The sequence below is a fragment of the Tachysurus fulvidraco genome, chromosome 2 (assembly GCF_022655615.1).
Source record: "Tachysurus fulvidraco isolate hzauxx_2018 chromosome 2, HZAU_PFXX_2.0, whole genome shotgun sequence".
Taxonomy (NCBI): Eukaryota; Metazoa; Chordata; class Actinopteri; order Siluriformes; family Bagridae; genus Tachysurus; species Tachysurus fulvidraco.
Genome location: NC_062519.1, coordinates 17,875,171 through 17,900,947, shown reverse-complemented (window position 1 = coordinate 17,900,947; position 25,777 = coordinate 17,875,171). Strand labels below are relative to the sequence as shown.

The 25,777-nt window shown below is 43.9% G+C and overlaps 1 protein-coding gene and 2 long non-coding RNA genes across 18 annotated transcripts in view; 1 reads left to right on the top strand and 2 right to left on the bottom strand.

The window, feature by feature from the left end:
• Positions 1 to 25,777, top strand: part of cacna1da (calcium channel, voltage-dependent, L type, alpha 1D subunit, a) — an 85,070-nt gene that overhangs the window by 24,860 nt on the left and 34,433 nt on the right. For 10 of the 13 annotated variants that reach the window (XM_047810504.1, XM_047810503.1, XM_047810510.1 and 7 more), the window contains exons 4-22: positions 5,091 to 5,230; positions 7,098 to 7,264; positions 7,893 to 8,045; positions 8,273 to 8,469; positions 11,019 to 11,122; positions 13,613 to 13,779; positions 15,986 to 16,060; positions 18,197 to 18,269; positions 18,724 to 18,750; positions 19,176 to 19,336; positions 19,419 to 19,644; positions 20,060 to 20,261; positions 20,477 to 20,597; positions 21,120 to 21,201; positions 22,017 to 22,056; positions 22,131 to 22,161; positions 22,289 to 22,403; positions 22,531 to 22,660; positions 23,442 to 23,501. In XM_047810504.1, the coding sequence (XP_047666460.1) occupies positions 5,091 to 5,230; positions 7,098 to 7,264; positions 7,893 to 8,045; positions 8,273 to 8,469; positions 11,019 to 11,122; positions 13,613 to 13,779; positions 15,986 to 16,060; positions 18,197 to 18,269; positions 18,724 to 18,750; positions 19,176 to 19,336; positions 19,419 to 19,644; positions 20,060 to 20,261; positions 20,477 to 20,597; positions 21,120 to 21,201; positions 22,017 to 22,056; positions 22,131 to 22,161; positions 22,289 to 22,403; positions 22,531 to 22,660; positions 23,442 to 23,501 (2,271 nt within the window). The remainder of the gene's footprint in view (positions 1 to 5,090; positions 5,231 to 7,097; positions 7,265 to 7,892; positions 8,046 to 8,272; positions 8,470 to 11,018; positions 11,123 to 13,612; positions 13,780 to 15,985; positions 16,061 to 18,196; positions 18,270 to 18,723; positions 18,751 to 19,175; positions 19,337 to 19,418; positions 19,645 to 20,059; positions 20,262 to 20,476; positions 20,598 to 21,119; positions 21,202 to 22,016; positions 22,057 to 22,130; positions 22,162 to 22,288; positions 22,404 to 22,530; positions 22,661 to 23,441; positions 23,502 to 25,777) is intronic. The other 3 variants (XM_047810506.1, XM_047810511.1, XM_047810501.1) reach the window with 2 other exon arrangements.
• LOC125140774 lies at positions 6,338 to 19,371 on the bottom strand. Its single transcript, XR_007140033.1, has 7 exons — positions 19,155 to 19,371; positions 17,913 to 18,099; positions 16,779 to 16,881; positions 12,580 to 13,085; positions 11,563 to 11,638; positions 7,073 to 9,987; positions 6,338 to 6,665 (listed from the first exon to the last, which is right to left on the bottom strand). It is a non-coding gene; the product is annotated as an uncharacterized LOC125140774 (long non-coding RNA).
• LOC125140773 overlaps positions 20,206 to 25,777 on the bottom strand; it is a 46,110-nt gene continuing 40,538 nt past the window's right edge. For 2 of the 4 annotated variants that reach the window (XR_007140029.1, XR_007140028.1), the window contains exon 6: positions 20,232 to 20,608. This is a non-coding gene — a long non-coding RNA (uncharacterized LOC125140773). Of the gene's footprint in view, positions 20,609 to 23,400; positions 23,634 to 25,777 lie in introns of those variants that run through there. The other 2 variants (XR_007140030.1, XR_007140031.1) reach the window with 2 other exon arrangements.

Sequence of the window (25,777 nt, the reverse complement as noted above, 5' to 3'; positions counted from 1 at the left end):
TCATGCTGGAACACGGTTTTGACAGTGTGATTGACGTTGCTGTTACTCTTAACCCTCTGTCTGTGATCAGTTCTGCTTGTGTGATCTCTGCATCTGCATGAGCAGACGACCGACTGAAGTGACACCACATGTGTGTAGGACAGGAGGATGTCCAGGGATCACTGTGTCAGTGCATTTTGTAACAGTTAGTGTTTTATCTGATGATCTGCTTCTCTGCTACTCTGTCTTCATCAACAACCTGTAGTCCTGTCTCTCTCACACAGGGGTAAGCGCTCGACTCTACTGTTGGTAAATTGTTGGCAAAACAAGGCCTCAGGCAACCAGCCCCAACCCCCTACACACACACACACCTACCTCATACCGTGACTAAACCTACAAACATCAACACAAATGTCCTACTTTTTTGTTCCCAGGCGTTGCTTGATTAGTTTGTCAGTCATTTTCACACGGTGAAAATAGCGTGATGTCATTTTAAACAAAGCATGTGTGCTAAACGCATCCAGGTGTGTCGTTAGCTGATTAGCATGCCGAGCTGAACTCACTCCGGCATTTCTGAAGACCTGTAGAGTGTTTGGGGAGAAAGTACACCTCACAGTTCTTCTGTCTTATAAGAAACTTTAGGTTCGTTAAACCCAACCTGGTGTAACAAAAGCGGTATTTAACCCAAAGATGTCAGACACTAAAGGCCACGTCACTAACCATCAGATTACACTTGACATGGTGCTACTTTAGAAGCCCATGATAGTACCCTGTCTTAAAGGGCATTGTACATTAACTTTCAGAAAAAGAAGGAAAATGAGGGAATTGAACCCAGACAGTCGTTCATCGAGTCCAAAACGTTAACCGCTGCACCACAACAGAAACGGTCGGGGCAGTTTGTGGATGAGGAGTTGATTAATTCCTTAAAGCTCCCTAATGTGACGATCAACACACAGCACTCATCATTCAGTCACTTTTCAAAAGAAATAAAATAAAATAGAATGAATGGAGGCCATTCCGTGTAATTTCCTGGGGTGTTGTTAGTACCGGTCACCTCAGTCATGACAGGATGATGTCATGGACAGTCCCAACTGAATGCTTAAAAAATGGTGGTGTTGATCCTGGAATATCAAGCTGTAAAACACACGGTTTTCACCACTAGACCACTGTAGATGAAGTGACAGCAGAATGTCATGTAGTACGCGGTCTTAGGGCACCTTTCCCTGCAACAGCTAAAGCAAGATTTGAATCAGCAACATCCTCCACCAAAGAACACATCACTAAACACTAGACCACCACATAACTAAGTGCCCCCTTTTAATCTTATACCTAATTTCAATTTTTGTTTTCTTCCTGCCAGCTAACGCTACAACAAACAAACAAACAGAGACGTCATACATCAAAGCCCATGCACACGAGCACTGCACCCCTGCAGGACAAAGGAAATTGTGTATTTATGATTCGTGGTCTTTACTAAGGGTGAAAAAAACAGCAAGAAGAGGACTCGAACCACAGACGTCATGCATCTGAGACCATATCCCTAACCACTAGTCCATCTCGGTACTTGACGAGCCGGTTGCACTTTATGGTGATACACCATCTTTCTAGGACGGTTCACTTTTTGTTCCTGATGCTACAGCAAAAGGCGGATTCAAACCACGGAGGTCATGCATAAGAGTCCACGTTGTAAACCACTAAGCCAGTCCAGAGCTAAAACACACGCTAAATACCAGCTTAGAGGACAATTTATTTGCCTTCGTACCAACTTAACGCTACAGCGACAGACAGATTTGAGTCAAGGTTATCAGGCTCCAGAGTCAACGGTGCTAAACACTGCACCACCACTGAACAGGAGAAAGATGATGAGCAGTGCTGAGGATGAGGAGTTGGTTCAGTCCTTACAGAACCGAAATGTTGAACACACAACACTCATCGTTCGAGTTGTCATTTACAATAAATATTACAAATGGAAGCCTGATATTTTTGTACACCTAAGTCTCTGCTTGATTGGGGTAAAAACCTGCACCCACTCCGCCGTATGTATGCCACGAGGTTACACTAATGACTCTGTCACTTTTCTGCTCTGCATACTAACCCGAGCCTCCGACGAAAGACAGGTTTAAGCCACTGAAGTCATGGATTAGAGTCTGTATGACAGCAAAGGTCCAGAGAACGGTAGAACCCAGTCTTATAGGACCTTTTGCTTTTATTTTCTTTACCATGATGTGTCGCAACAGCAAGAAACAAATCCGAAGATAGGAGATCTTGTGGCTAACCCCTGGGGCACTACAGGACAAGCTCACACCACCCTTCTGCTTTCACCTTTGTGTTCGCCAACTAAATGCTACATAGAGGTCTTCACGGGTCCATTCAGGTCCGAAAACCCGAGGTCCGACCCGAGAGCCGAGCGGGTCCGGGTCTAAAAGTTTCACGTGTACCTCGGACACGGGTCGGTATAATAATAGCGGCGTCGGGTCTCGGGTAATTTAAAATGAATGTGTTTTTACCGAACGGACCCGAGAAGACCCGAACTACTGTATCTTGTGTGTGTGTGTGCATCGACTCGAGTCCTTTTCCAACCTCTCCTCTCCTCTGTTTGCCAAGACCGCCTGCGACATCGTGTGGCTGGCGGTAAGCTAATTTTCGTTGAAACAGACCTGTCAATCAATTTTTAATCCACGCTGTAGCGGTTACTTTAGTGTAGAGTTACGCAACTTTCGGGTCCAGTCGGGTTAAAAAAAAAATGCCAACGGGTCGGGTCGGACTCGGGTCTAATTTTTTCGGGTTTGTCTCGGGTCGGGTCTTTTTTTAAAACAAAACTTTTTCGGGTCACGTACGTTTCTTTAGACCCGAGAAGACCTCTAATGCTACAACAAGAGAAAGACTCAATCCAGGGACCTCACGCAGCAGAGCCTGGGTCTCTAACCACTACACCACCTGTAGGTCAATAACAAACACATCCATTTCTGTAAAAGATACCATGCTGTGTTTGTGTTGGGTTACTGATCATATCACTGCAATCAAGTGTCTCAGATACACCGAGACCAAACTTCTGGTATGTTTCGTCTCTAGCCGGTGCTTCTTTTCTAGCCAGGCAAAATATTTACAATGCGTACGCAATGTTCCTTTTGTGTATAACACATAAATACAACCGATAAATTCAGCAAACGACGGCGTTCTGTTCTCATAACCCTGAGGCAACGGGCCAAATCTTCCAGACTCAGATAGAAACTCTAGATAGAAGCCCTTCAGTTTATCTTGATCTACCGCAGCCCTCACATCAGCTGAGAGATATTTCACTCCCTGTTATTCCTCCCGAACACGACGGTTTCTACCACAACGTTATTAACACTGTACACATGAATGGTCATTTGATCATGTTTATTGTTCTGTTGTCCTTCGCTTAAAGGACACCTCCACCCTCCACCATGAACGACTTACATATCGATCTTTGTAATGAACATGCGATATTTCCATGTCCATGATTTATTTACTAGTGAAATGTTGCCTTTTGATTGTTTTATATAAAGAGTGAGCGCCGGAAAAGCATCAGTGGAGAAGATGTTGGACTAGAGATAGGAAGATTGTTGGTTCGTGTCTCACCCCTACCCTGTAACCCTGTAGCGCTATGGGTTCAGGTGAAGTGTATGAAGATGCGACAGGTCCATTATTTTATTTCCCCAGTAAGCAGATCAAGAGCCCTGCCTATTTATTCAGGACTTTATGAGGAGCGATTCCAGGACATCGTGATAGTTACAGGAGTGAAGAAGGTCCACCAGGAATCGTTTGAGTTACATAATCTCCGAAGGTTTTGCGGTTTGAACAGATGGTCAGAGACTTCCTCCCCAAGGGGAGTGTGTGTGTGTGTGTGTGTGTGTGTGTGTGATTGTGCATGCATGCATGTGTACATGTAAATGTTCTTTTCTGCACTGTGTTTGATGTTTAGTTTCCTTTATGACAGACATTGTCACAAAAACACGAGATTTACACACACACACACACACACACACACACACACACACACACACACACACACACACACACACACAAACAAACTTTGCCTGGATGTGTGTTATCACATCCGTGGCAGCAGCACAGTGGTTATAAACATGACCACTGAAGTGTGTGTGTGTGTGTGTGTGTGCTCACGAGTGCCTGTGTGTGTCACATCCTTTTCTTTTTTTTTTTGCAATTGTGTGCATTACAAATCTAACATATAAAATAATACGCTCTAAAAACAAACAGGGAAAAAAACACGTTGAAGTTAAAGGAAACGAATCAGTGACTGAGTGGTTTTGTGAAGTTACTGTTGCCATCCCATAATAATCGTTTATCTTTAACAACCTACTGCATTTATTCTTCATATCCCACAATTAAAGATTCTGATGAGACTGTAAACACGTCGTACTGGTGAACATCAGGGATGTAGCGAGATCACAAGGACATGTTCACGTCTAACGGAGAACACATTCGAGCACCACCGTGTCTCCATCCAGCTGTTTGTTGGAGGACATCGATGACTTTCATGTAAATGGGAACATCATGTGAACACAGATCCACTGCTGCAGTCCTTGAGCTTAAACCAGTATATATAATCTTTCAAAAGCTTGAAAACACAAATCATTTAAAACGATTTATTTTGCTGATATTAAAAACAACAACCAGGGGGCACGGTGGCTTAGTGGTTAGCACGTTCGCCTCACACCTCCAGGGTTGGGGGTTCGATTCCCGCCTCCGCCTTGTGTGTGTGGAGTTTGCATGTTCTCCCCGCCCCTCGGGGGTTTCCTCCCCGGTCCAAAGACATGCATGGTAGGTTGATTGGCATCTCTGGAAAATTGTCCGTAGTGTGTGAGTGTGTGTGAGTGTGTGTGTGTGTGAGTGAATGAGAGTGTGTGTGCCCTGTGATGGGTTGGCACTCCGTCCAGGGTGTATCCTGCCTCGATGCCCGATGACCTCTGAGATAGGCACAGGCTCCCCGTGACCCGAGAAGTTCGGATAAGCGGTAGATGATGAATGAATGAATGAATTAATATCATATTGCATTGTATTAAAAGATGAGGTCATTATGTTACCGCTAATTTATCTCCTGTTTTTTTCTCTCTGTATTCCAGGAAACAGTTGAATATGCCTTCCTCATCATTTTTACAATTGAGACCTTCCTAAAGATCATAGCGTACGGATTAGTCATGCATCAGAACGCATACGTCAGGAACGGCTGGAACATGCTGGATTTTGTCATCGTCGTCATCGGGTAAGTGTCCCGAGGTGTCACGTCTGTAAAGATAACGTCTGTAGATAAAACCAGAACGTTCTTCACTATTGTGTTCATCTGAGTCCTGTATTACGGGTGTAACGTGTAACGTCCTGTATTACGGGTCACGTCTGTCTGTAAAGACGCACAAACATTCCTGCTAACACGCGAGGCATGAAACAGACGGGTATTAAACACGGCAGGTAATCAGGCTAGACGCTAAACCGACCACACGGAGCTGAGACGAGGCGACCAGACGCTTATGCGCCATGGATAGCGTGGATATCAGCACAGGGATTCGTTAAGTACACATGCAGGTGTGAACGCTCACAGGAAGACCTCCGATCCGATAGAGACTAAAAATATCCGTCTCTCGTCTTCATACGAGAAACCAGTTGGATAAGTCGCAGAATTTAGAGCAGTTACAAACCGTATGAAAAAGTGGTGCATTTTTTCTGCCTTTCCTACGTGTCGTCCTCATCCATTAGAATCGTGATGCTCAGTGAGCACTGAACACACGGGCGTTAGCACAGTCAGTAAAGTCAGATGAATCATAAAAAGATGGAGTTTAGCTGAAGGTCGGTGTTGCGGTGGTGTGTGTGTGTTTATGGTGATGTCATACAGGTCTTGCTGTGCCAACAGTACATATCAGCTTTATTGAGAGCTGCTTTCATTTTTAAAAATCTGATGCATTAATTCACTACAGTCACGTGTTCACCATTATTCTGCTGTCATCTTCTAAATCACCTCTCTCTCTCTCTCTCTCTCTCTCTTTTCTCTCTCTCCTTCTCACTCTCTCTCTCTATCTCTCTCTTTATCTCTATCTCTATCTCTCTCTCTCTCTCTCTGTGAGTGTGTGTGCGAGCTCCTCGTCTTCTGCTAGTTATGCTCCCTAAAACACAAACACGCACAAATACAAACACACACAAACACATACATCCACACACACACACACACACACACAAATACAAACACACAAACACACACCCACCCCCCCCCCCCCACACACACACCCACACACACACAAACACATACACACACAAGCGCATACACACAAATACAAATACACACAAACACATACACACACATACAAACACACACACACACAGACACACACACACACACACACACACACACACACACACACACACACACACACACACACCACTTCAAGCAGCTCTATGACCCAGAAAAGACAGGAGGAATAACATCACGTCTCCTCTCTGATAGAATGACTCACCATCTTTCCATACTCACCTCTTTGGAATAATGATCTGTTCCTCATCACTCGTTTTTTTGTTTTTTTTACTTCTTTTCCCTCTTCCTCTTTCCTTCTTTGTATTGACATTGTGTAATTGCTTTTTGTCATTCCTTCTACTCTTCTCCTCTTCCTCTTTTCCTCTGATCCCTTCTTCCCTCGTGTCAGCACTAGTATCTGTATCACAGTGCAGACAGACAGACAGACAGACAGACAAACAGACAGACAGACAGACAGACAGAAAGACAAACAGACAGACAGAAAGACAAACAGACAGACAGACAGAAAGACAAACAGACAGACAGACAGACAGACAGACAAACAGAAAGACAGACAGACAGAAAGACAAACAGACAGACAGACAGACAGAAAGACAAACAGACAGACAGACAGACAGACAGACAGACAGACAGATCGATATTGACAAACGCTTCACGTTTAACGTTCCACTCCATAATGTCTCTCACTTGGCAGGGCAGAAGTTCATAATAAACCCCATCGTACTCGTCTGACGACAGGAGAATGTGTGTGTGTTGTTATGAAGAACCGCTGTATGTTTTTTGTCAGATGGAATTTAAACATACTTTTTTGCATACTGTGTTTCTGCAGTCTGTTCAGTGTTGTTCTAGAAGTTCTGACCAAAGAAGGGGCTCAGCACGGTGCAGGAAGCCCCTCCCCCGCGCACGGCCACGGAGGCAAACCAGGAGGCTTCGACGTCAAAGCGTTGCGGGCCTTCAGGGTGCTGCGACCCCTTCGCCTGGTCTCAGGAGTTCCTAGTAAGTGACCTTTGTAGCTTATTCTGTTCTCATTAAAGATCTGCGCTTTTTTTTACACTTTACCTGCGTTACAGTTTCCCGCTGATTCGTGTATCTCTTGTTTGAAATGATTTGCGCTGAATGCGGGTGACGGCGGTCGTGGGACGTTACACCGTTATGCTGGCCGTCCCACACCGCACGAACCCTTCATAGGGTGACCATATGGCAGCTCTCGCTCGTGTCCCCAGGAGCGTTCACACCGAACAAGCTGTTAAACTCCGAGCAGCGGAACACGCTGCCGTCTACGCCGTTTGTGAACATGTGAACTTCCCTGAAAAAAATCTCAGTCGAAATACACACAATTACAGCGATACACAATAAACACTAAATATACTGAAAACATTTATTTTAAATCAAACAAAGAAGAAGTAAAGAAAAGTCGGGTCCCTGTGTCGGTCTGCCCCCAGGGTCTCTTCTCATCTCGGATGAAATGAAAACAACCGAGTTGCCTGTTTATTACGTGTACATTTAGCTGATAACTCTGCAACACTGGATATTTTATGTCATCGCTACAATTACAGACAACATGGCCGCTAATTAACCCGACGTGCGTGTTTGTGTGTGTGTGTTTGTTTGTTTATACCTGCAGGTTTACAGGTAGTGTTGAACTCTATCATTAAAGCCATGGTTCCTCTTCTTCACATTGCTCTGCTGGTCCTCTTCGTCATCATCATCTATGCCATCATTGGCCTTGAGCTCTTCCTCGGCAAAATGCACGCGACCTGTTATGTTTCCGGGACGGGTGAGTTTCAGATTTAGACCTGATGCGGTGTTGAGTCCAGTTTAACTTCCACTCACACGTTATTGTAGTGACCGCATGGGGTTATTTATAGAACAGAACAATGATGCTGTAATGTGCGCTACATTAATACACAACAGAATGATGGATCGACTGACAGATATTTTTAACTATACAGGTGTGTGTGTGTGTGTGTGTGTGTGTGTGTGTGTGTGTGTGTGTGTGTGTAGCTATAATGGCGGTGGACGACCCGGCTCCCTGTGCAATAAACGGTCATGGCCGAACCTGCCTCCTGAACAATACGGTGTGCAGAGAAGGCTGGCAGGGTCCCAACGGCGGCATCACCAACTTCGACAACTTCCTGTTTGCGATGCTGACGGTGTTCCAGTGTATCACTATGGAGGGTTGGACAGATGTGCTGTACTGGGTCAGTCACACCGCCGCGTCCTGTATTTTATTCTCTTATTCCTGTTTATTAGCTAGGTTATTACTAATAAAGTCATTTCTCTGTAGGTACTTATTTTGTGTTCCCATCGAGCCTGAGCAAGCCATTATTATTATTATTATTATTATTATTCATTCATTCATTCATTCATTCACTACCGCTTATCCGAACTTCTCGGGTCACAGGGAGCCTGTGCCTATCTCAGGCATCATCGGGCATCGAGGCAGGATACACCCTGGACGGAGTGCCAACCCATCGCAGGACACACACACACACACTCTCATTCACACACACACACTCACACACTACGGACAATTTTCCAGAGATGCCAATCAACCTAACATGCATGTCTTTGGACCGGGGGAGGAAACCGGAGTACCCGGAGGAGACCCCCGAGGCACAGGGAGAACATGCAAACTCCACACACACAAGGCGGAGGCGGGAATCGAACCTCCGACCCTGGTGGTGTGAGGCGAACGTGCTAACCACTAAGCCACTGTGCCGCCCTGTTGTTATTATTATTATTATTATTATTATTATTATTATTATTATTATTATTATTATCATCATCATCATCATCATCATCAGAAAGAACACTCCCACTCCATCCCTGGGTCTGTGTTGCTCAGGGAAAGCCACTCTCTGATTATCAGCTCTTACCTGACTTTACTGGACCTTTTCCCATTTCACTGTTATCTGTCTTTCCTCCTTGTTCCTTACATATGGAGGTTTAAATAGAGTGCAATAAAAACAGATATGAAGTTACAATGACAACCTTTCCCTGTTTCATAATTAAAAAAAAAAAGGTCTGTCCTCTATCCTAAGTCTGTAACCTACCTGTAGAATGTAAAAAGCTAGAGTTTAAAGCATGAACCATTGTGCTTAGATCAGATCTCACTAAAACCTTCTCTAATGCTCTCATCTCATTTGGAACATCAAGTAAACCCTCAATTTTCTAATCATAACCTACGCCGGTGTCATGATCTTATCATGAATGTCAACTCATCACCTGAAACTGAATCTCAGAACCTTGCTGTTGTTCTGGAAAACATCCTGCAGTCCTGCCCTGGATGTAGATATCTCCTGTAAACATCTCCTGGATGTAGATATCTCCTGTAAACATCTCCTGGATGTAGATATCTCCTGTAAACATCTCCTGGATGTAGATATCTCCTGTAAACATCTTCAGGATGTAGATATCTCCTGTAAACATCTTCAGGATGTAGATATCTCCTGTAAACATCTTCAGGATGTAGATATCTCCTGTAAACATCTCCTGGATGTAGATATCTCCTGTAAACATCTCCTGGATGTAGATATCTCCTGTAAACATCTCCTGGATGTAGATATCTCCTGTAAACATCTCCTGGATGTACTGTAGATATCTCCTGTAAACCTTGGGAGGATTTGACAGTTTCAGCCCACAGAGCTCACTTGGATGCTTGTTCTGTTTCATCTTGGGACTGGACGTCTTGGTCCTAGCAGGTCTCCTTCCTCACCCTGTCACACACAGTCCAAAAAAAAAACAAAAACAAAGAAAGGAAAGAACACATTCATGCTGTGATGTCAACATTTTCAAGAACATTTTTCAGCTATATTGCTGTAAAAAACACTAAAGGAAAACAGAATCTTAGAGAATTTTCTACAGGCTTCATGTTTGAGTGGACAGGAGCTCAAAATGCGGAGATCTTGAAATAATACTTATATTGTGTGGATAGGAACTAAAACTCAGAGATGTTCTGTAATCTGTCTCACATCAGGTGTGTCTCTGAAATCCTCCTAGATCAGCATGAAGGAGATGGCATGAAGGAGATGGCTCACAGCCCACACACAGCAGCAAAAAAATCCAAGAGAGATAGAGATAGAGAGAAAAATCTCTCGCTCTCTTCCTCCCGCCCACCACTAACCTTGCGCCGGAGCTCCAGCGCACTGGACGCTTCCCCCAGCAAACGCCGAGAGCGTGTGGGCTCTCCACGATCAGGTTCTCCACACAGATCAGAGATTCTATTTCAGGTTTGACATTTGTTGCTCTGTAGCTCACTTCGCCTGCAAATGAACTCCTCATTAACACACGCTGTGTTTCTTCGACTCGATACGGAGTCGCAGCATGCGAGATCCATTAAAAACCAAAAAATTAATGCGGCGCAGCTGTCTGACGTTCCGCCTTATTGTCGTCGGATCGGGAATCGTCAGGATTCCACAACCATCTGTGGCTGAAGGACCACAAGAGCTTTTCTCTTCCTCTTTCTAAAGTGACTTGCGCTTGATTAATAAATACGCTCTTCGGCTAGCGGCAGGGAAACCAGAGGATGGTGACCAAAAACAAAACAAAACAAAACAATTCATCTAAAGCATCAATAAAACTAAATGGTGTTTAGAACAGAGAACAAAACCCATCAGACCTTCTGATCGATCCTGATATCAGTCCATATAAAACCGATGACTGACACGTTCCTCCTGCTTCTATCTCTCTCTCTCTCTCTCTGTTCTGTATTCTTCCCCCTCGTCTTCCTTCCCTTTCTGTCTCACAGATGAATGACGCGATGGGGATGGAGCTGCCCTGGGTCTACTTTGTGAGCTTGGTCATCTTCGGCTCTTTCTTCGTCCTGAACCTTGTTCTGGGGGTGTTGAGTGGGTGAGAAAGCTCGCTTTCTTCACTCCCCGGTTCCTCCGTTTCTCTCTGTCTTCTCGCACGCTTCACACATTCTCTCTGTCTGCCTGTCTGTCTGCCTCTTACACGGCCTTCCCCTCGTCATCACGTCTCAGTCCTCCGCTGCTCTTCTCCAGCCACGTCTCACTGTTTGGGTTAACGCTGAACCTCTGATCCCCGCAGGTGAACGACTCTATCGGCCGGGAGACGCCGTGGATCTACTTTGTTAGTCTGATCATTTTGGGGTCGTTTTTCGTCATGAACCTTGTGTTAGGTGTGCTCAGTGGGTAAGAGCAGTTTGCCGGGTGTGTTTAGTAGGTAAAAGGTGTGTGTTTGATGTGTAGTGGGTGAGATGGGTGTGTTTGAGGTGTGTTTGCTGTGTTGGGTATGTTAAGAGATCGGTAGAGGACTGCACGTTCTCTCACCTCTACCTCGCTGAAGTTCTCTTCCACAGATGAGGATGTGCTGAGAGAACCAGGCACCAGGGGGTTTGTGGAGACACTGAGGGGAGACAAACCGACTTTAGACAGATGAAGGTTGGAGTGAGAGAGTTGGTGTATTAGTGTAGCTGAAAAATCTGCTCGAAGGAAAGCGAAGTGAAAGACTGTGACACAAACCATACCATCTCTCTCATGAGAAAGAGAGAGAGAGGGGGGGGGGGGGCTGTTACCTCCCAGATATAATCATGTTATTGCAGTGAGGTGTGACAGTAGGGGATTTTTCGATTACATGCACAGCTCCACAACACGATCTTCTGATGTCTCTTTATGTCTCATTATGTCTCTTTATGTCTCATTATGTCTCTTTATGCCTCATTATGTCTCATTGTGTCTCATTATGTCTCATTATGTCTCTTTATGTCTCTTTTCAGTACACTTTCACTGACAGCAGAAGATGAAAGAGTTAAAAATGATTTTCCCACAAAGTTAATGGGAACGTACGTGTGTGTGTACCTGTGTGTGTTGTGTGTGTGTGTGTGTACGTGTACATGTGTGTGTGTACATGTGTGTACATGTGTGTGCGTGTGTGTACGTGTGTGTTGTGTGTGTACGTGTGTGTTGTACATGTGTGTTGTACGTGTGTGTACGTGCGTGTGTACGTGTGTGTTGTATGTGTGTGTGTGTACCTGTGTGTGTACGTGTATGTGTGTACCTGTGTGTGTACGTGTATGTGTGTACGTGTGTGTGTATGTGTGTGTTGTACATGTGTGTTGTACGTGTGTGTATGTGTGTACGTGTGTGTACGCGTGTGTGTGTAGTACGTGTGTGTGTACGATGAAAGTGAATGAGTGTCTGTGGCTCTGTCTCCTGTGTGTACGTGCTGTAATGCACATCATAATAATAACATTCTCAGCTTTCTTCTCCTTCTTTCGCATTTCCCTCCTTTCTTTTTTTTTTCTCGTCTACTCCTTTCTCTGCTCTCTACACTCATCTTTCTCTTACCTTTTTCTTTAAATTTCCCCCACATGACGTCCTCGGCTGAAATTAATCTCATTGGCCCGGCCTTCAGTTCTCTAAGCTTTTCTTCTGACTGTGGACACAAACACACACGCACGCACGCACGCACACACACACACACACACGCACACACACACAAACACGCACGCACACACACAAACACACACACAAGCGCACACACACACATGCAAGCACGCACGCACACACACACAGAAACAAACAAATGCACACACACACACCCGCGCACGCACACACACACACACAGTTGTATATAGCAGGGATTCCTCTCCTTCTCCTCTTTGTCTCACATTATGCTTGAGTCTGATATTTCAGTGTTTCTGACTCACTGCTCGAGCTGTGACTCGTGTAATCTCTTGCCTCAGATTAAGCGTGGAGCGTGTCGTATGTGGCTGGGTGAAAGATGCTAAAGCCGTGTTCACTGCATGACCTCCAGTGGGGTGGCTGTTGTCAGGAGAAGACGAGCAGGACACCTGCCGGTAGAAAGTGGAATTGAGACAGAGCACAGTGCCGTAGAGAGGAGAGCGCGCTTGCCTGACTCTCTTTCATGCGGAAGGCACCAGAGGCCATGCGTTATTATTTCTGTCCCAGAAGCTTCAGTGTTCAGTTTGTAAGGCTGAAAGACAATCTGCTTCACTTCTAAGGCTAATGAGTACGGTTTGATCCATCAGTCTACATCCTGTGTGTTTTATTACACTATTAAAATCGTCAGGTGATTCCTCTTGATCATCAGGCAGGTCATTAATACAGAAAGTCCTGTTCTGGGCATGAGATCACGACGTACTGCCTCTCTGTGCTCGTTTAAGTCTGGGCTGAATTGTGGATTTTACATTTTAATATTCGGTGGTTTTTGGGAAGGAAAAAATAAATAAGAGCATGCTCGTGTTTGTGTACATGCATGTAGACACTTCTCTTTAATGCTGTGTGTGTTTGTGCATGTGTGCTAACCACTGTGTGTGTGTGTGTGTGTGTGTGTGTGTGTGCGTGCACGTGAGCATAGCGAGTTTTCTAAGGAGCGAGAGAAGGCAAAGGCCCGTGGAGATTTCCAGAAGCTCCGTGAGAAGCAGCAGATGGAGGACGACCTGAAGGGCTACCTAGACTGGATCACGCAAGCCGAAGACATCGATCCCGACAACGAGGACGATGAGGATGGGATAAAACCCAACCGTGAGTCCCCTAACACACACTTCGGGCCGTTTGTCATTACAAACACGTCTATTTAAAGTTAAGTAAATACGAGCATACAGGAAGTAGCTCACAGATGCGGTTTAAATGTAAGAACGCTCCGGCATATCGAGAGCCAGCTTCTTGAGCTCCGGACCAGCTGTGCTCGTATTGTACTGGGAGCGTGAGGTTGTTGGCTCAGCGTTTAGCAGCACTGCAGGAGGAAGAGCGCAGACGAAGATGAGAAGTTCAGCAGAAGATAAAAGCCTGATCCAAATCCTCTTTCACATACAGTAGGGAAGGTTTAGAGCCTTCATGCTTACACCACAGATTTATCACGAAGAGGCTTAGAAGTGTTTAAACGATACGCACCACTTCGGTCAAACTACGGCGATAAACGTGTCGTTTGCATAAATCATTTTTTAATGAACGTGTCCAAACCCTTTGGTCAGAAAGTAATAATCATTATAAATGACGGTAATGTGATTCCTGTGGGTGTTTATGAGCAGACGTAGTTGGTCAATGCTGCGTTCGGAAACAGATGCTAACTCACCCCACTCGCTAGCTTGCGGTTTCATTCATGTCTAATATCACGTACACTAAGTAGTGCCGGCTAGCTAAAAACGTCCTAGTCGTTCAGACACTCCTGCCTCTTCTTACTTTATTCTTGCTATATTTTATTTTTTTGGTGCGACAAAAACGTGCAACGATTAGGAACGTGAAAGAGTGAGAAAAGTTGACAGAAAGTTGCAGAAACGATATGAGAAAGCCTCGTTCGTCAGATCGGCCTCATCAGCACTTTAATCCTCTGTATTTATTATCATTTGTCATGTGTCTAACTGCTTCGGCCTTCATTTTAACACGCCATTACGATCGGTTCCATCCAGATGTTTCACCGATCTTTCGCTGATTTCCAAGCCGCCGGCTGCAAACGAAACGAACCCACCGTCATCATCATCATCGTTTATCCCAGAAAGCTGGTTCCGTTCGCGTCCATCGCCTCCGTTTGCCTCAATTTTTACACCTCATTAAACTTTTAGAAGATTTTTTTTTTCTGTTCAAATTTTCACTCAGGATTATTTGAACTAAAACGTTCACGCCGCGCTAACGGGGTGTGAGCCGTTCCTTCCCTCCTGCCTTACGTAACCCTTACGCTGATTATTTCGTTAGGACTGCTGATGTGTGTGAGGTTGTGTGCGAAACACCGAGAATTTATTCATATAAATAAATAAAACAAAACAAAACAAAACAAAAAAACAAACATGCGGATGGAAACCGACACAGAATGATCACGCTGTTCATTGATGGTTTCTGGAACTAACGTCCCTCTCCGGCACACTAGACCACTCACGCCTGCAGTGTTGCTGTTGTTTGTTGTTGTTATTCAGTTGTTGTTGTTGTTGTTATTATTAATGTCATGTATGCTTTAAAGCCACCAGCGCCCGGCCGCGTCCTCCGTCTCGACGTCTGTCCACATTTCTGCAAGATTCCAGCTCCCATCTTTGGCTACATTGATCAGTGCTCATGGGTCACAATTATACACTGATCTGTCATTCAGGGTTGCCAGGTCTCCATAAATCAAATAAAGTGAAAATACAAAAAAAACAAAAAACAAAACAACAACAAAAAAAACATAGTATGTTCACTGGGGAAAATATAACTATTTGTTTCCCTCATGTGCTCATTAGATACAACAGAAATGGTTGTGGAGTTTGTAGCTAAACTCTGTGCACCATCCTATACTCTCGCTTTTCCCTGTTAGATGTTTAGAGTAAAAAAACATCCCAGTAGACCCCCACCCATAGACTTGCAAGCTTTCACCAAAACTACAACCCATGGCAACCCATTCTGCTTATCTAACTAATCTCACTTTATTAACATATAGCTATAAAACATATGAACACAGGTTTATTTGGGGGACGTCACTGACCCCAGGATGATGTAAGTACCCCATGACTAGCAGCGTTAGTAATGGAGCAGCATCTCTGATTAACATACAGCGTACAGTACAGTTTGTCGCCGATCAGCGGCGTCTCGTCGGGAGCTGGAATCGTCGCAGACTTTGCAGGGGCTCCTGGAGGTGTGGCTGAGGATTGTCCCTGCTCTAACCGATATCCAGCCTCATTACTTGCTCTTTCACTTTTGTGTCGGTGCTGCGTGTGTGTGAATTCGTGCGCTTCCCTGTTGTGTGGCGCGGCGGCTGGCACAGGGGTCACTCTCGATGACCTCATGACCAAGAAGAAGAAAGGGTTAACGTGGTTCAGTCACTCTACTGACACTCACGGTAAATCCACACACACTTCCCCCCAAGCAGTGTGACTGTGTGTGATGTAAGTAGTGTGTATGTGTGTGTGTGTGAGGAGGGAGTGTGTTTGGGGTAACGCGAGTGTTTGTGTGTGACATCTGGATTAGAAGGTGATTATTTTTATGAAGAAAAAGAAACACAGGAACGAGACTCTCTGTGTGTGTGTGTGTGTGTGCATGTTTCTGTGTTTTGTGTTGCTATGCATCTGTTTGCCTTCTCCTCGTCATTCTGCTTGCTGCTCGTTCACTCACTCACTCACTCACTCACACTCACTCACACACACACACACACACTCACTCTCACTCACTCACACGCTTACTCACACATTCACACACACACTCACTCACTCATACTCACACACACACACTCACTCACACATTCACTCACACACACACACTCAGTCCCACACTCACATACTCACTCACACACACACACTCACTCACACACACACACTCACTCACACACTCACACTCACTCACTCACTCACTCACTCACTCACTCACTCACTCACTCACTCACTCACTCACTCACACACACACACACACACACACACACACACACACACACACACACACACACACACACACACACACACACACACACACACTCACTCGGTCAGGGTCTGAGCTGAACATTTATCTGTAATAAATCCTTTACATAATTCCATACAATAAGATGGAGGCTTGGAGACGTTTACCTGGAGGACGCCGTCAGACTCTGACCTCATCACTGTCACATCCTGCATGCCATCCCTGTTTGAGTTTCACACCCTGCTGCTCTCCATCACACTCATCTCTTCTCTTCTTACACCAAAATCAGGAAAACAGAAAGCAAACATTTCCCAATAAAAATGTTAGGTGACAAAAATGTCTATTTCTTTTTTCTCTTCTTCAAATTGAGAGAATGTGGCCAAAAAGGCTTTCAGCTCCCAGGATCACACTTTACATCCAACAGTGCTGTGTCAGCACTCAGAGAGAGAGGGGGAAAGGGAGAGGGGGGGGGGGGGATGTGAGAGACAGAGTCAGTGACCGCGAAAGCAAAAAAAAAAAGATGAGAGAAATGAGGAGGAAGAGCGACAGAGAGTACAGACAGAGATAAAGGAAGATATGGATAGATAAAGAGTGAAAGAAGGACGAATAAGATGGAGACAACAGGTGAGAGAGAAGGGGGGCGGCGAGAGAGACAGTGTGAGAGGAAAGACAGACAGCGGAAAGAGAGAAGGAGGACAGGAATGAACAGACAGGAGAAATGCGCAGATTGTCTACACACAACTTTCTCTCTCTATCACCTCTCACACACACACGCACACACACACGACTGCTTTTTATCTGACCAGCGCCGTCCTGAGAAAACCTCTAAAATCACGTTCTATCAAAAAAGGAAACAAAAAGCATTTTAAACACACGTAATATTGTTTGTTCAGTGCCCTGTTTGAACAAGAAAAGATCAGACCACATCAGACCAGATCAGACGAGACTATGATGAAACGGTTTTCTGATGACGGCGTGATGTTGCATGCTGGGATGCTTTTAGTGCTAATGATTGTTACTGTATCCCAAATGCTAGGGTTGATGTGCAGCAGTCACTGTTTTACTCCCCAAAACTACTTCTAGTGACGCTGCTATTCACCGGCTGTGCGTGTGTGTGTGTGTGTGTGCCTTTACTGTACCATAGTTCATTGGACACAACATGTAAATTGCTTGTTATTTGCCGGTGCTCATTGAGAGTCCGTTGTGAACATAATAATCTCAGATGCTGGCATTTGGGATACATGTGTTGTTTTCTTTAAAAAACAAAAACAAAAGTAAAAGCTCCCCCTTTTTCCACTGACATGGCGTGGCTGCGAATCCAGAGAAGAAAAACGCCCCTCGACGTCTGTGAAGAACGGGTGGAGACGCGTGTAAGTGTTCGGGCTCCGGCGCCGTGTCAGTGGAACAGGGCTTCGTCCTGTGGGTCATGTTCGAGATCAGACTAGATCAGACCCTGCTGTCACGTGTCCAGTAGCTGGTCAGGGCTTTCTGTTGGAAATGGGAAATGACGAGATGGTGATTTAGGGGAAAGTGCGAGTGTGTTTTTCAATTGTGTGTGATGAGATGTGTCACGTTGACGTTACAGCGAGTGCTCCGGCGAGCGATACTGAATCTGTCACTACGGAGAAAGATGACAAGAAATGCTGTGGCTCTCTGTGGTAAACACACACACACACAGACAGACACACACATAGACACACAAACATATATATAGACACAGACACACACACACAAAGACACAGACAGACACACATACACACACACAGACAGACACACACACCAACACATATAGACACAGACAGACACACACACAGACAGACACACATACACACATATAGACACAGACACACACATACACAGACAGACAGACACACACGTAGACACATACACACACAGACAGACAGACAGACACATATAGACACACAGACAGACACACACAGAGTGTTTGGTACAATGATTAATTATTTTTTCCAGACACACTTTAGTTCACATATCACTTTTGTTTTAATATTCACACACAGTAAAATTAAGAATATGTAAAGATATTCTCAATATGACAATAAATATTTTTTTTATTGTCATTTTTTTTAAAAATTTTTTTTTATGTTTCAGTCAGAAAATTTCCAAGTCCAAATTCAGGTGAGTGAAGGAGTCACGCCGCGAGTCACGCCGCATGCTGCCGAGTGCTGCATGGATTTAATTAATTTCTATTTTCGCTAATCTAGAGATCTGATCTGGTTTGTCTTCGCATGCTGCTTCGCTTGGCTCTGCTTTCTGCTCACAGTTAATGAATGATCCTGAATTGAGCCGGATGTGTATGAGCTTTTATAAAATCTTTTATTCCGTAAACTGGAATGAAATGTAACTTGCAGGTCCGTTTCTACCGCGTGGCTGATAAGTAAAGCCTAATAAAGTTTCCTTGTTTCTTTCCCTAACACTTGAGCAGAGCTTCAGCAGACCTGAGTAATAATGACACCGCCCGTTTGTGTTCTCTCAGTGCGTCTCTGTTAGGATCGTGACTGTTCCCTTTTCTGTGTTCTGACCTCACGTCCTGTTTTTGGCAGTCGGCGCTGGCGTCGCTGGAACAGGTTCTGCCGCAGGAACTGCCGCTTGGCCGTGAAATCTGTCCCGTTTTATTGGCTGGTGATCATTCTGGTGTTCCTCAATACGCTCACTATTTCGTCGGAGCACTACAACCAACCAGACTGGCTCACAATGGTGCAGGGTGAGAAAACACACACACACACACACACACACACAGAGTCAAAAGCCCCAAAATATTGACACTCGCCTTATTCTTGTCTTAGGGGTGGCTAACAAGGTTCTGCTGGCGATGTTCACCACCGAGATGCTGGTGAAGATGTACAGTTTGGGTCTGCAGGCCTACTTCGTGTCTCTCTTTAACCGCTTTGACTGTTTTGTCGTATGCGGCGGAATCATAGAGACGATCCTAGTGGAACTTGATTACATGTCTCCACTCGGCATCTCCGTGCTCCGCTGTGTACGGCTGCTAAGGATCTTCAAAGTCACGCGGTAAGACATTACGCCCGTTTTGGTTCCCTTTAGTAATTTATGTCATAAGATTATCGTCATTCAGTAATAAGCATCTGTGCGGTTCCAGCAGAACGATCAGCACTAATAACAACCTGGTGTAAAGAAATTGCTGTTACCACAATTACAGCACCTCCCAGGGGGCTTTATTCCTCTTATACCACAGCAATTATTTAAACAGTTGTTACTTCAGCAGCCTCTCTTCATTCTCTCTCTTAAAGAAAAGACTCCTTGCATGATAGTTACCAGACATGGTCCTCTGTGTAGGAGCTGTTACTCCACATAACGATAACGTCGGCATCATCAACACTTTTTGTCCAATCAGGTGTGAGAACAGAATGTGGTGTGACTGTGAATAACCTACAGCATGTCGTTTTACTTTTCCGTGCACGTGCAGTCATTGGGCTTCCCTAAGTAATCTGGTGGCATCTCTGCTGAACTCCATGAAGTCCATCGCCTCGCTGCTGCTCCTGCTCTTCCTCTTCATCATCATCTTCGCTCTGCTCGGGATGCAGGTGTTCGGCGGCAAGTTTAATTTCGACCACAAAAAACGCAGCAGCTTCGACAACTTCCCCCAGGCTCTTCTGACCGTCTTCCAGGTGTGTGTGTGTGTGTGTGTGTGTGTGCGCGCAAAAGTTGTGTTTTATAAGAGTAATTAATAGGAAGATCTGATAAATAAAAATATATATGGATTAAAAAAGCAATTAAATAATTAAAATGATTTAGTAACTTTGGATGATGATAATGTTGACGAAGAGACGTAGACTATTGCACACTAAAAACCTGATGTATCCTGCCTGTGTGTGTATCTCAGATTCTGACAGGTGAAGACTGGAACCAGGTGATGTACGACGGCATCATGGCGTACGGAGGCCCTTCGTCTTCAGGAATGATTGTGTGCATTTACTTCATTATTCTCTTCGTCTGTGGAAACTGTATCCACTTCCTGTTTAAACAACAAGAAAAAAATACACTGAATTTTTTTGTGTTATAATTCCTGACTTTGTCTTTTTTTAATTATGTTGTAAAAAGTGAATTGTGGTATTATTATTATTATTAATTAAATTATTACTATTACATTTATTACTATTTTTACTTTTATTATTTTTATTAGTATTAGTATTATTATTATTTATTATAATATTAATCACTATTATTACTATTACATTTATTACTATTTTATTATTACTTATTATTATTATTTGTATTAGTATTGTACTTATTTTTATTATTATTTTATTATTATTATAATTATTACTATTACATTTATTACTATTATTATTACATTTATTGCAATTTTTATTATTGTTATGAATGTTATTATTATTATTATTATTATTATTATTATTATTATTATTATAATTATTAGATGATGTGTGACTGGAGTGTGTGCCCTGGACTGTGTGCTCTGGAGTGTGTGTTGTAGTTCAGGTGTTTCCTTGATGTTTATAACCCAGACATCCTGTTGAACGTGTTCTTGGCCATCGCCGTGGACAACCTGGCAGACTCACGTTCAGTGAGCTCTTCTAAGAAGACAACGTAAATGCTAACAGCACACACGAGCAGGCCGAGCCACGAGCACAAGGGTCCTCACATGCAGATGTTTTAGAACAGTAAAGTCAGCTGTAATTCTCGTTACGCTTCAGAGCGCAGCACGGAGTTCTGTACAGAGTCCTGACACACACTGATGTTACACACTGTACTGTACACATACTAGTGTCTGTAGCTCATTCACAGGGACGTCACATAAACTAATAATTTCAGCTCCTCTCCTTCAATCGCTGATGTGGGGATGCTAGGGGACAATTTAACACTTTCAGAAGAGAGAGGGGGGGGGGAGAGAAAGAGAGATAGAGACAGATATATATATATATATATATATATATATATATATATATATATATATATAGAGAGAGAGAGAGAGAGAGAGATAGACAGATAGAGAGAGATAAGATAGATAGAGATAAGATAGATAGATAGATAGATAGATAGAGAGAGAGAGAGAGAGAGAGAGAGAGAGAGAGAGAGAGAGAGCAGTTTGGGAGAGTGGTGGGAGCAAAGTATATAAACAACACCTTCAAGAGGACACACACACACACACACACACACACACACAGAATCTCATTTTCAGCTCACTGTTTCAGCCCATTACCCGGAGAAGACGAGGTATTTGGCCGAGCAGAGTGTTAATTCACCGTCGAGAGAAAATAATAGTTTGACCAGTGTTTTCTTTCTCAAACTGCACACTCATGCACGGAACATTTGTAGGTGCTCTGTGTGTGTGCGTGTGTGTGTGTGTGATGCAATGTGTGCATCCTTAAGTTTCAATGTTTGTAACATTCTCTTCTTTCAAGCGAGGAAAGGATTGACGAAGAAGATGAAGAAGATTTCAAGGTAAATGTACTGAACTGTAAGTTTCCTCTGTGTGTGAATACACACTGCTTAAGTGCTTTTGTTTGTACACTCAGGTTCCAGTTGATGATGAGAAGGAGAATGAAGGTAGAGTGTTCTGTGTAGATATGCATTTTGGTTTGTGTGTATGTGTCTGTCATGTACCACTGGCTGTCTTTTCACTGTGTGTGTGTGTGTGTGTGTGTGTGTGTGTGTGTGTGTGTGTGTGTGACAGAAGACGAGGAGGCTCCATCAGGGCCTCGACCCACCGTCATAGAACTGGTGAGGAAAGAGAAGATTGTACCGATACCAGAGGGCACCGCCTTCTTCATATTCAGCAACACAAACCCGTACGTATCACACACACACACACACACACACACACACACACACACACACAAAAGTATGCAGACGTAAACATACTGTATTTCTACAGACAGACTTTTTCGTTATTTTGTTGTGTGTGTGTTTCTGTAGGTTTCGCGTTTTGTGCCACAAGATAATAAACCACCACCTGTTCACCAACATCATCCTCGTCTTCATCATGCTCAGCTCCGTCTCCCTAGCTGCCGAGGATCCCATCAGAACCCATTCTTTCCGCAATATTGTAAGTCACACACACACACACACCCCCCACACATACACACACAAACACACCACACACAAGCACACACACACACACACTTCCTATTGAGACACATTTTACGTTGGATTTTGCTGTCATTCTTGTTCATCACTTCTTATATATTTTCAGAATTTTAGATCTATTGCTGTTGTAAATGTTCACTGTACGTTTTGTGCTTATAGATGTTTATGTACAAACTTTTACTGAGCACCTTTTTGTAAATTTGTGAAAAATGCGTGAAGTTAAATGATCAATCCTGTTTTTGTCTGTTCTGGATCTACTTTTTTAGTCATCTCTACTCTAACACCTCTTCACCCCCAGAATCCCTCATCCTGTTATCATTAGAAATATAACATCAGATCAGTCTTGAAGATTTTGTGCTCAGCTGAAGAGCTGGATAACAAACAAACAGCTCATTTGTTCTGGTCACATGTTGTTCATGTCAGTAACAATGATGGCAGATTTAATAAGGACACACACACACACACACACACACACACACACACACACACACACACACACACACACACACCAGGAAGTGACGGACGTGGACCCGGACAGGTGACAGGAGCCGTCGTGTCCTCCCTGTGTCGTGTGTTAAACGTCTTACCGTTGCTCTTTTCAGATACTTGGTTACGTTGACTATGCCTTCACCACTATCTTTACTGTAGAGGTCTTCTTGAAGGTAAAGACTGTGCTGCATGCCTGTGCCGTGTGTGTGTGTCTGTGTTGAATAACGCTGTAACTGTCTGATTTATTACAGGTCCTAGGCTATGCAGATTATGTCTTCACTAGTATGTTTACGTTTGAGATTGTGTTGAAGGTAACCTCCCGAACATACAGTATGCACGGCACGGCGTAGCTGCACTCTCACTCGCCTGCTCAGACTGCAACCCGGCTCCATGCCTCCATCTCTTTTCTTTTTGTTTCACTCCCGACGACCTGTTTTAAAAACCTAAAAAGAAAAGAAAACCATAGCAGACCATAATCCTCTCCATTAAACCCCCTACCTCATACACACGAGTCGTTCGGTTCTAATCGATCGATTCTAACCCCAGACCTGCCAACCTGCGGAACATATATTTTTATTGTCACTCTTTCACAATGCACTGGTCTTAAGTTAGTCAGACAAATAAACTACAATGTGCTTTACAGTAACCAACAAGTGCTTATCTGGGAAAAAGCATTTGTGCTTTAGTTACAACTCGAGACGCTAAAGAGCTGACGTGTAGACGATTCTGAGTTTCTCGATATTCACCTCGAAGGGGACGTTTTTGACCAGTGACATGCGTCCTGGATAAACAGTTAACTCGTATTACATACATATATTATAAACACACACATATATATATGTGTGTGTTTAACACACACACACACACACACAAGCATAATGTTAGCTATAAAGACAGACAATCAGACGCTGTACTTATTCCGCATAAACAAACCAACACATTCTCCATTTACCCTAACAGAGAGCAAGAGGAATGGGGCGGGGCTTAAGACAGAGTGTCACGTAAAGAGAGTTGAAAAGGCTCGTGCGACTGTCAATCATTCCACTTTTACATGCCTATTGGCTCGTCTTTGTTTTTTTTTTTTATTGTGGGGAGAAAAAAAAACACCGCTCTTTGTGCGATAACGGCGTACTCCGATGTCACAGGTTGGCAGGAATGCGCCTCGTTTGTGAATTCGATCTTGAACACGTTAATAATTTGACTGACATCCCAAACTATGGAGCTACTTGAGAATATATACAGTTAAAAATAGCGCTATATTTGGTTAAAGCTGACGCTTGTACACGTTTGAATGAACACGTTGCTTTGACTGAAGCTGGGGGGAAAACACATCACATCAAACCCCCCCCCCCCCCCAAGCCAAAGATTCATCCATAACCTCATAACTGACCTCATAAAACAAGGAGCAGAAACAAACCATGTTCAGGCAATGCATGTAATGCATGTATACAACGCATCAATGCAGCAAGTCCTCAATGCAGTGTAGTGGTGACCCGAGACCAGTCTCTTTATCTAAACCTCACTGAAGTAATGCCACATTAGTTTGAGGTGTGCTGCATTGACCTGCGCTGTATTACTGCCTCCTCCGAGCTTCTGGTCTTGGCTGATTTACTCTTGGAATGCTGAGTCTCGGTGGCACGAGTTTCTCCCCGTCTCTCTGGGACGTCGGGACACGAACAGGGTGGGATGTGATTACAGCGCACATGAATGTGATTACAAGAGGGTTAGATCTACCTTCTTCCTCTCCTTCTTTGGCTCTTGGCATGTTGTATGGCCTGGTCCTCTCACCTGGCACCTTCTCAAACCAAACTTTTACCAACACATTCATGCTGAGAAGGATGCGAGGGTTTGGCTTTGGAGAGTTGTGCTGTTAGCTTTTAGCATCCTGCTCTGATTGCATCACCCTTGCACTGGGCGTAATGATACCCATGAGTGTATAAATGTACAATTTGTGTGTTATTTAAGGGCTCTATTTTTTGTGATTATGGCACGAACCCAAAATGAAGACACAATAGATGGCTATTTATTTATTTATTTATTTATTTATTTATTTATTTGTTTTTAGTGACTAGCATGTCACATGTAATGGAACCTGCTCTCCTCATGCGCGATACGAACCTGATGTACGCTTACAGACTCAAAGTGCGACATTTCCATAATGATAAATGGCTAAATGATACATTTCCAAATTGATAAATAAGTGGTAGAAATAACTAGAAGCGAATTCGTTGTGTTTATGAGCGCGAGTTTCGTGATATTGACCTTCCAACGGTTAATTATTGGCTCTAAATCAGTAGAATTCTTCGCTGTGAATGTTGGCTTTTCGTTAAACAGTTTACAGTTCAGACCACAATAAAATGTTTACAGGAGCCTGTAAAAGCTACATCTCTTTCGCACGCCCGTTTACAGGAGCCTGTAAAAGCTACATCTCTTTCGCACGCCCGTTTACAGGAGCCTGTAAAAGCTACAAAAGCTACATCTCTTTCGCACGCTCGTTTACAGAAGCCTGTAAAAGCTACATCTCTTTCGCACGCCCGTTTACAGGAGCCTGTAAAAGCTACATCTCTTTCGCACGCCCGTTTACAGA